The following is a 10,825-nucleotide window of genomic DNA, read 5'->3' on the forward strand; positions in this document are numbered from 1 at the left end:
CTCGGGGAGGGGGAGGAGAAGGAGGAGGAGGAAAAAAGTTCGGGGGGGGGGGTTGTTGGAGTTTCCCCTCCCTCTCTTTCCTGGGAAGGCGGAGGTCGCTTGCGGCCGCGCAGGGAGGGATTAGACAGGTGAGTGGTGGGCGTGGCTTAAGAGGACAGGTGAGCGGGAGGGAGGGGGGAAGGAGGAGGAGGAGGAAGAAGAAGAAGAGGGATCCCGCCCGACACTCCGCGCAAGATTCCCCGCCGCCCGCAGGAGGGACTTGAACCCGCAGCCAAGCCCACCCAACAGCGTCTTCAAGACGGGCAGGTGAGTGTCTTTGGGGGAGGGGGCTCCCCTCTCCCCCATTTGGGGCCGGTGGAGGTTCTCCCCCCCCCCCAAAAAAAACCCCTTCCCCTTCCAGCCGCCGCTTTCAAACGGGTTGAGCAAGAGTTGGGAAGGGAATCGTGGAGGTCATCTAGTCCAACCCAAGCGGGAAGACAACCGCTTTAAGACAACCGCCCCCCCCCCCTTTTTTTTTTGTTTTTTGGACAGATGGCCCCTCTGGGCTCTTCTTGGAAAGGACACCCCCTCATACCCTCAGGGATTTGAAAGTCCCACCGGCTGGGGATGATGGGGGAGGTGATCCAAGCAAAGGGGTTGGGGGGTGGCCCCCTTCCAAGAGGCTTGGATATTTGAGGAGCCGGGGGGGGGCAGTTGTAGTCTGGCTTTGGAGGCTTATCTCCTCGGCCCTTTAGCCGATTTTATTTATTTTTTTGGCCTTGGGGGAGGGTTTTCTCCGGGCATGGGGGGGGGCGCCTGGACGTGCCTCCCCCTCCCGCCTGTCCTCTGCCCCTCTCCCCAAATGGCCCTTCTCTTCCCAAATCCTTTTATTTCATTTTATTTTATTATTTTTATTTATTTATTTACTGTATTTATTCATCCATTCATTATTCTATTCTATTCTACTCTATTTTATTTTATTTTATTTATTTTTATTTGTTTATTTATTATTCTACTCTACTATTTATTTTATTTTATTCTTTATTTTTATTTATTTATTTATTTATTTTTTATTCTATTCTATTCAACTCTACTCTATTTTATTTTATTATTTTACTTTATTGTTTATTTATTTTTATTTATTTTTTGTTTTATTCTATTCTATTCAACTCTACTCTACTTTATTTTATTATTTTACTTTATTGTTTATTTATTTTTATTTATTTTTTGTTTTATTCTATTCTATTCAACTCTACTCTATTTTATTATTTTACTTTATTGTTTATTTATTTTTATTTATTTTTTGTTTTATTCTATTCTATTCAACTCTACTCTACTTTATTTTATTATTATTATTTTTTCATTTTTTATTTATTTATTTATTTATTATTTATTTTATTCTATTCAACTCTATTTTATTTTATTTATTTTTATTCCTATTCTATTCTATTCAACTCTACTCTGCTCTACTTTATTTTATTTTATTATTATTTTATGATTGTTTTATTTTACATTTTTTTCTATGCCCTCCAGCTTCTCAAAGGACACTAGGCAGTTTACAACGGGTATTATCTTCCTCCTTCCTTTTTACTCCCAGCCCCCCACCCAAGTCAACCTTAATCCTTCCCCCCCCCAACCTCCCCTTTCCTTTCCCCTTCCTCCTTTCCCCAAAAAAGCAGGAAGCAGACCTGGTTTGGGCAGAAAATATAAACCAAGGAAAGAGTTGGAGGGGGGGAAGCTAAATTTCCCATTTGTTTTATAGCCCTACCCCAAAAAAAACCTTTTGGGGGGGGGTCCACCTTCACTGTACAAGGTCAACCTGCACAGGCTCCATCTATGGGTCAAACCATAGGAGAGAGGGGTTGGATTAGATGACCTCTAAACTCCCTTCCAACTTGGCAATTCTGTTGTTAAAAGCTGGTCTTCCTGAATGTAAATTATTTTCTCCCTTGGGGGTGAGAGACCCCACCCTCATTTCAAGCCCTGCAGCTGGAGTGGGAACTAGGGCCAAACAGTAAAAGAAAATATTTCTATCTTTGATTTATAGGTTTCCTATTTTATTTTAAAATGTATTTCTATCTGTTATTCATACCTTTCACATTTTATTTTTAAATTTATTTATCTTTGACTGATGCCTTTCATATTTTATTTTAAATTTATTTCTATCTTTGATTTATACCTTTAACATTTTATTTTTAAATTTATTTCTATCTTTGATCGATACTTTTCATATTTTAGTTTAAATTTATTTCTATCTTCGATTGATATCTTTCACATTTTATTTTAAATTTATTTCTATCTGTTATTTATACCTTTAACATTTTATTTTTAAATTTATTTCTATCTTCGATTGATACCTTTCATATTTTAATTTAAATTTATTTCCACCTTTGATTGATACCTTTCCTGTTTTAGTTTAAATTTATTTCTCTTTGATTTATACCTTTCACATTTTATTTTTTAAACTCATTTCTCTCTTTGATTCATACCTTTAATATTTTATTTTAAAAATTATCTCTAACTTTGATTGATACCTTTCCTATTTTATTTTTTAAACTTATTTCTATCTTTGATTTATACCTTTCACACGTTATTTTAAAATATATTTCTGATCATTGATTAATCTTTGCATCTTTGGCATGGCGTCCAGAATTGGGGGAGGGCAGGGCAGGAGGATGAATTTAATGTAATAATTGAATTTGATTTGATTTATAAGCTGCCCAACTCTTTGCGGTTAAATAGGCCATCTCGCCACCTTTCAGTGGGTCGCAGAAACACTTCCTTATTTTCGACTCGGGTTCACACGTGATCCCAAACCTGGGTTACTCAACCCAGCAGGCTTTTTGGTCGCAACAATACTTTGCAGCATTCCAACCTGGTTTAAAAATCTCGCGGACGGTTGAACCGAGCTGTTTCTCTATTTCTATTCCCACCTTTGAATTTTGGGGTGCCCCGAGATGAAAAAAAATTCGTAAAAACAGCCTCCGACACTGTCTTCTTTCTTTCACGGATCCTAATCATCGCGAGAAATTAACTTGGGATCAGCAAAGCTATTTTTCCTTTCCATCCCAAAATTAGAAACTTGGCCAAGTCAATTGGGCCTCTCTTTTTTTGGGTGCCTGGAAATATTTTATTTCCTCTGTTCTTTTGGGGCTGTTTTTTGTGTTGGGGTAACTTAAATATGTTAAATAAGGTTCAGGAGGGGAGTGTTTTTAATAGGAAAGTGAACCCAAGAACAAGGGGGCACAATCTGAGGTCGGTTGGGGGAAAAGATCAGAAGCAACGTGAGAAAATATTATTTCGCTGAAAGAGTGGTAGATGCTTGGAACAAACTTCCAGCAGACGTGGTTGGTCAATCCACAGTGACTGAATGTAAACATGCCTGGGATAAACATCGATCCATCCTAAGATAAAATACAGGAAATACTATAAGGGCAGACTAGATGGACCAGGAGGTCTTTTTCTGCTGTCAATCTTCTGTGGTTCTATGTAACGTTGGCTGGATTAGAAAGAGAGACGCCCCGATAGACCGAGTTTGATTGGCACCATTCAGGCAGTTTCGGCTTTTGTTTAGCATGATCTAGAATTTATGTCGCTAACGGAGACATTTGTGAAGTGTCTCCCGCTTCCGAGTCTACGGAGAGGGGCGGCATACAAATCCAATAAATAATAATAATAATAATAATAATAATAATTATTATTATTATTATTATTATTCCAGCATTGGGGTTAGACTATATGACCTCCATCTACCTTCCAACTCTTCATTATTCTTCGGAGAGGGGCGGCAAACAAATCTAATAAATTATTATTATTATTATTATTATTATTATTATTATTATTATTATATTTCCATATGCGCTTGTCAAAAGTCACCTTTGTTCCCATGTTACGGCCTTTATTTTAAGGGTATTTCCCACGCATGATGGCTTAGTCGCTGGGTCGTTAAGTGACACTTGGTAGGTCGCGAAAGGAGATCATGTCACCCTTCATCATAAATACGAATCAGGACCTTGAATTTTAGATCGCGGGATGCCCCGGTGGGAAAAACGATTGCTTTTTTCCCCGTCCCGTTGTAACTTTGGAACGGTCACTAAATGAATAATTGCAATTTGAGGACTGCCTGTGTCCTGTAAGCCACCTTAGCCTGTTCCCCCAAGTTTAGGAAACCCTGCCCGTTCTCACCCCGTTTGGTTACCTTCACTAACTCAACCCCGTCGCCATTTAGAGGGTGCCACGACGGGTGAGGCCCTGCCTCGCAAATAATCCTTGTAAATTATAAAATCGGTGAGACGTGGGGGGTTTTTTAGACCGTCCTGCCGAGACTGGCCGGCGGGATTATTTCTGAACCCCTAGGAGGGACGGAGAGGTGGGCACCAGGTGGGTCTTCTTGCCATCTTTCTACCTGCTTTTTCCAAAGCGGAGACAAAATGGCTTGCCTGTTGGCCTGCACACAAAAATACACACACACAAATACACACACACACACACCGAGAAAACCACGATTGTGCCCTTTGGAACGACACATCGGACAGAAGCCGTGATTTAAACCGTCGCAATGGGTCAATTTAGAGGGTGGAGGATGGGTGATTTTCACCTGGGGGGGGGGGAGAGACCAAGTTTTCGATTGGACTCTGGCCCGCAATGGGGCACACACCCAGCCGGCCCTGCGGATTTAACCCAGTGGGTGGTGTTTGTGTGTGTTTCCGCGAAGTCGACTCGCTCCCTCGCCCAACCGGCCGTGCCCATTTCTGGGAAGGCTTCGGGAATGCCGCCTGTTGCTTGCGTTGGCTTCTCCAACCCAGGAGGTGTTTGGTTTTTTTTCCTCAAGGGGAGATAGCAACATAGCAGAGCGTTTTAGACTTATAGACCGCTGCGTAGTGCTTTTGACAGCCCTCTCTAAGCGGCTTTACAGACTCAGCATATTTGCCCCCAACAATCTGGGTCCTCATTTTATCCCCACCTCGGAAGGAAGGAAGGAAGGAAGGCCGAGTCCACCTTTGAGTCGGTGGCGAGATTTGAACTGGTGAACTACTGTGGGCAGGCAGGCAGGCAGAAAGGAAGGAAGGAGAGATGGAGGAAAGGGAGTTGGAGGGGAGGGAAGAGGAAGGAAGGAAGGAAGGAAGGAAAGGGAAGGGAGGGAGGGAGGGAGGGAGGGAGGGAAGGAAGGAAGGAAGGAAGGAAGGAGGGAGATATGGAGGAAAGGGAGTTGGAAGGGAGGGAAGAGAAAGGAAGGAAGGAAGGAAGGAAGGAAGGAAGGAGAGATGGAGGAAAGGGAGTTGGAGGGGAGGGAAGAGGAAGGAAGGAAGGAAGGAAGGGAAGGGAGGGAGGGAAGGAAGGAAGGAAGGAAGGAAGGAGGGAGATATGGAGGAAAGGGAGTTGGAGGGGAGGGAAGAGAAAGGAAGGAAGGGAAGAAAGGAAGGAAGGAAGGAAGGAGAGATGGAGGAAAGGGAGTTGGAGGGGGAGGGACTGTCAAAGACTACTTCAGCTTCAACCACAACAACACAAGAGCACACAACAGATTCAAACTTAACATTAACCGCTCCAAACCTGACAGTAAAAAATATGACTTTAGTAATCGGGTTGTTCAAGCGTGGAACTCATTACCGGACTCCGTAGTATCATCCCCTAACCCCCAATATTTTACCATTAGACTGTCCAGGGTTGACCTCTCCAGATTCCTAAGAGGTCAGTAAGGGGCGTCCATAAGCGCACTAGAGCGCCTTCCATCCCCTGTCCTATAGTCTCTCCTATATCTCGTATTTCTTCTCTGCTATATCCTCTATAACCGTCATTGTGTATTATTGTGTATTGGACAAAATAAATAAAATAAAAAGAGAAAGGAAGGAAGGAAGGAATAACACTTCTGTTATTATAATATTCTTTTTCCCTTCCTTCCTTCCTTCCTTCCTTCCCCTCTTTCCTTCCTTCCTTCTCCATCTGTATTTATCTATTCCTTCCATCTCAATATGTATCTAACTCTTCCTTCCTCCCTTCCTTCCTTCCTTCCCTTCCCTCCTTTCCTTCCCTCCTTCCTTCTCCATCTGTATTTATCTATTCCTTCCATCTCAATATGCATCTAACCCTTCCTTCTTCCTTCCCTCCTTTCCTTCCCTCCTTTCCTTCCCTCCTTTCCTTCCTTCCTTCTCCATCTGTATTTATCTATTCCTTCCATCTCAATATGTATCTAACTCTTCCTTCCTCCATCCCTTCCCTTCCTTCCCTTCCTTCCCTCCTTCCTTCCTTCTCCATCTGTATTTACCTATTCCTTCCATCTCAATATGCATCTAACCCTTCCTTCCTTCCTTCCTTCCTTCCTTCCTTCCTTCCCTTCCTTCCTTCTTCGTCACTGGAGGCTTTAAGAAGAGACTGGATAACCATTTGTCTGAAATGGGATAGGGGCCCCCCTGCTTCAACAGGGGGAGGTTGGACTAGATGACCTCCAGGGACCCTTCCAACTCCGTATGTCCCCTGTTCTTTTAGCAGAGTCGTAGAGACCCTTGGCGCTGGCCTGTTCCCCGAAGAAAAAAAATCCCCTTGTGGTGCCCCATCCCAGCAGACCCCTAAAGAGCTGCTCAGATCGGCTGGCGGTGCCCCCCAATTCAAGATCTCCGTTCCACTCCCGCACAGCACGGGGGGGGGGGGGGGAAGAGGCCAAGAGTCTCAGGTTGGCACACCTGACTTCCCTTCCCCAGCCTGGCGGCACCTAGGTGAGTGTGGTGGGTGGCGTGTCGCTAAGACGGCACCTGCCGATTGTCCCCAGGTGTCCTGGATGTGGAGCACGGAAGGAGGGGGAGGGGCGTGCAAGGAGGCGGAGGGGGGGCCCTGCTTGACTCGGTTTGCACGTTGGTGCAGGCGTGTAAAACTCTCTCGAGGGGGGGGGAAGGAAGGAGGGCAAGAGAGGCCGTGCACACCTAGCGGGCTCATCCTGTCTCATCCTTCAAGGTAAGCGGGGAGGGGGGATCTGGGTGCTGAGCCCCTTTGAACCCCAGGACCATGCGACATCCCTCTCCCCTCTCTCCTTCTGTCTTTCTCTCCCACTTTCTCTTTTTCTCTCTCCCTCCTTCTTTCTCTCCCTCTCTCCCTCCCTCTTTCTGTGTCTGTTTGCCTCTGTCTGTCTGTCTGTCTCTGTCTGACTATCTATCCATCTATCAATCCATCCATCCCTCTCTCTCTCATCTATCTATCTATCTATCTATCTATCTATCTGTCTGTCTGTCTGTCTGTCTGTCTGTCTGTCTGTCTGTCTGTCTCTCTCTCTCTCCATCCATCCCTCCATCCCTCTCTCTCTACCATCTGTCTGTCTGTCTATCTATCTACTATTTATCATCTATCTATCATCTGTCTGTCTGTTTGTCTGTCTGTCTGTCTATCTATCTAATCTCATTATCTATATATGATATAACTTTATATTTTTGTCCTTCCTTCCTTCCTTCCCTCCTTTCTTCCTTCCATCCTTCCATCCTTCCTTCCTTCCTTTCCTTCCCCTCCCCTTAAACGTATGTCTCTTTCTTAAACAAGCCAAAGTTTAGTATCCTCTGGGCAGCAGACAGAAACCCAACCGGTGCAGTAGAATTTCCCAAGCCCATCCACCCACTCCCCTTCCGACCTAAGGAGCTCGATCCGTATAGGGCTGAAGGGGGCTGCAGGCCAGCACCGAATAATTTGCCAGTAGTATGGAACGGCAAGGGGCCAAAGGGCTCAGATGGAGTGGCTGGCCTTGCCCTCCTGGGAGTTTTGCCTTGACTGTTCGGGTTCCCAGCTTGGAGGCCCAGCTGAAGCCCACTGCCCCATTTAACCCAGGGGGGAAAAAAATCTCATTTGTAAATTTATTTTTTATTTTTAGCGAGGCATGGAAAGGAGCTGGGAGTTGTGTTCCCTGGTAAATCTAATATAAAATAAAAGGAAGATAATCAATAAATAAATTGTCTCAAAACAGTCTCCAAATGGGTGAACCGTGCGGTCAGCCGGTAGGGAAAGCAAGTAGGATGTTTGGCTGCATAGCTAGAGGTATCACAAACAGGAAGAGGGAGATTATGATCCCCCTGTATAGAGCGCTGGTGAGACCCCATTTGGAATAATACCGTGTCCAGTTCTGGAGACCTCACCTACAAAAAGATATTGACAAAATTGAACGGGTCCAAAGACGGGCTACAAGAATGGTGGAAGGTCTTAAGCATAAAACGTATCAGGAAAGACTTCATGGACTCCATCTGTATAGTCTGGAGGACAGAAGGAAAAGGGGGGACACGATCAAAACATTTAATAATAATAATAATTAATAATAATAATAATAATAATAACAATAATAATTTATTAGACTTGTATGCCATATGTGAAATATGTGAAAGGGTTAAATAAAGTTCAGGAGGGAAGTGTTTTCAATAGGAAAGTGAACCCAAGAACAAGGGGGCACAATTGAAGGTCAGTTGGGGGAAAGATCAGAAGCAGCGTGAGAAAATATTATTTGACTGAAAGAGTCGTAGATGCTTGGAACAAACTTCCAGCAGACGTGGTTGGTCCATCCACAGGAACTGAATGTAAACATGCCTGGGATAAACCTAGATCCATCCTAAGATAAAATATACAGGAAATAGAATAAAGGCAGACCAGATGGACAGGAGGCCTTTTTCTGCCGTCAATCTCCTATGTTTCTATGAATGAGGAAGGAAGGGTAGAAGGAAAGAAAGAAAGAAAGAAAGAGAAGGAAGGAAGAGAAAGAAGGAAGGAATAAGAAAGGAATGAAGGAAAGAAAGAAAGAGAAGGAAGAGAAAGAAGGAAGGAAGGAATAAGAAAGGAAGGGAGGAAGGAAGGAAAGAAAGAAAGAGAAGGAAGGAAGAGAAAGAAGGAAGGAAGGAATAAGAAAGGAAGGAAGGAAAGAAAGAAAGAGAAGGAAGGAAGGAAGAGAAAGAAGGAAGGAAGGAAGGAATAAGGAAGGAAGGAAGAGAAGAAAGTAGTAGATGCTTGGAACAAACTTCCAGCAGATGTGTTTGATAAACCCACAGGGACTGAAAGTAAACATGCCTTGGATAAACCTAGATCCATCCTAAGATGAAATATACAGGAAATAGTACAAGGGCAGACTGGATGGACCAGGAGGTCTTCTTCTGCCGTCAATCTTCTAGGTCTCTAAATAAAATGGCGAGCAGGCACCATTCCAAAGGCCCACCGCTCGCTCGGCTTTGCCATCCCCGATGCCCGCCAGGCCCCTGTTTGCCTGCTTGCCCTGCCTGCTGGGAGGCAGCGCTCCCTCCTTAGGGGGGTGGCTGGCGGCTGATGAAACCGCCGCGAAATCCTCCCTCGGCCCCCACCCAGCGCTGTGCCAGCGGTGCCCCCCTTCCCGGGTGGGGGCAGCCGAGGAGGCGAGGGCGCCATGGCAACCTGCCCCCCCTCCCCGGGGGCCCTTCCCCACAGCCCCCCCCTCTCGCCTTGAAACTGGAGCCTCCTTTGGCCGGGAGGCCAAACCCTCCGAGGAGGCGAGGCGCACGGCCGGGCAGGGTGCCAACCAGGGCTGGCAGTGCCAAGGAGAAGAAGGTGGACTCTGGGCAAGGGGAGGGAGGGGCAGAGGGTGGGGGGGAGGCTGGAGGGGAAGGGCAGAGGCCTGGCCCCATGGTTCTCCTGGGTGGGGGTGGGTGGGTGGGAGTTCCCTCTGCAAGAGTTTGGGTAGAGCTTGTGCCAGGTTGCCCCCCCTCCTCCCCAGTGCCACGGTAGAGGAGTTTGGAGATGTGTTTTCCTTCCTTCCTTCCATCCTCCTTTCCTTCCTTACTCCCTCCCTTTCACCTCCTTCTTTCTTTCCTTCCTTTCTTTCCTTCCCTCCCTCCCTAATTATCCTGCCCTCCCTCCCTCCCTTCCTCTTTCTTTCCTTCTAATTTTTTCCTCCTTCCCCTCCTTCATTCTTTCCCTTTCTTTCCTTTCCTTCCCTCCCTAATCCTTCCCTTCCTTTCTCAATACTGTCCTTCCTCCCTCTCTCCTCCCTTCCCTTCCTAATTCTTCCCTCCCTCCCCTTTCCCTCCTTTCTTTCCTTCTTTCCTTCCCTCCCTAATCCTTCCCTTCCTTTCTCAATACTGTCCTTCCTCCCTCTCTCTTCTCTTCCCTTCCTAATTCTTCCCTCCCTCCCCTTTCCCTCCTTTCTTTCCTTCCCTCCCTAATCCTTCCCTTCCTCCCTCCCTTTCATTCCTTCCTGCCTCAATACTTTCCACCCTTCCCTCCTTCTTCTCTCTTGCCTTCCTCTCTACCCTCCCCTTCCTCTTTCCCTCCCTCTCCTCCCCTGTCCTTCCTTCCTCCTCCCTCTCTTCTAATTCTCCCCTCCTTTCTTTCTTTCTTCCTTCTTTCCTTTCCTTCCTTCTATCCCTAATTCTTTTCCCTCCCTCTCTTTTCTTCCTTCCTTCCTTCCTCTCTCTTGCCTTCCCTCTAATTCTTCCCTTCCCTTCTCCTTCCTTCTCTCCTCCCTCCCTCTCTCTTCCTTTCTCATCTAATCCTTCCCTTCTTTCTCCCCTTTTTCCCTTCCTTCCCTCCCCCTCTAATTCTTCCCTCCCCTTCCTCCTTCCCTCCCTCCCCTTCTCCTCCTTTCCTTCCTCCCTGGTAGAACCCCCCTTTCTTTTTCCTTGCCAGGGGGGGGGATCTCTCTCTCCCAAGTCTTTGGGGACAGCGTGTCCCCCTCCCCCCCAGCAAAAGGGGTGTTTCCTGCCCTGACGCAGTTCCCTCTCTTGCAAGGGAAACAGGTGACGAGACAGAAAGAAAGAAAGAGAAGTTGGCTCAGTCAGGCTGGGCTGCTTTGGGGGCCCTCCGGCCGCAGACTCTCTTACGGAGCCAGCCCCCATGGGCATCGGATGGGGTAAGCACAGGG

The 10,825-nt window shown here is 46.1% G+C and overlaps 1 protein-coding gene across 2 annotated transcripts in view; it reads left to right on the forward strand.

Annotated features, from left to right (window-relative positions):
• Positions 1–198: 198 nt before the first annotated feature.
• Positions 199–10,825, forward strand: part of ZBTB7B (zinc finger and BTB domain containing 7B) — an 18,165-nt gene continuing 7,538 nt past the window's right edge. Inside the window, exon 1 of one of the 2 annotated variants that reach the window (XM_070766789.1) lies at positions 199–306. Coding sequence is in view for 1 of the 2 variants with exons in the window: in XM_070766787.1 (XP_070622888.1) it covers positions 10,798–10,813 (16 nt within the window). In the remaining variant the exon portion in view is untranslated. Of the gene's footprint in view, positions 307–10,714; positions 10,814–10,825 lie in introns of those variants that run through there. The other variant, XM_070766787.1, reaches the window with a different exon arrangement.

The sequence above is a fragment of the Erythrolamprus reginae genome, chromosome 13 (genome assembly GCF_031021105.1).
Source record: "Erythrolamprus reginae isolate rEryReg1 chromosome 13, rEryReg1.hap1, whole genome shotgun sequence".
Lineage (NCBI taxonomy): Eukaryota > Metazoa > Chordata > Lepidosauria > Squamata > Dipsadidae > Erythrolamprus > Erythrolamprus reginae.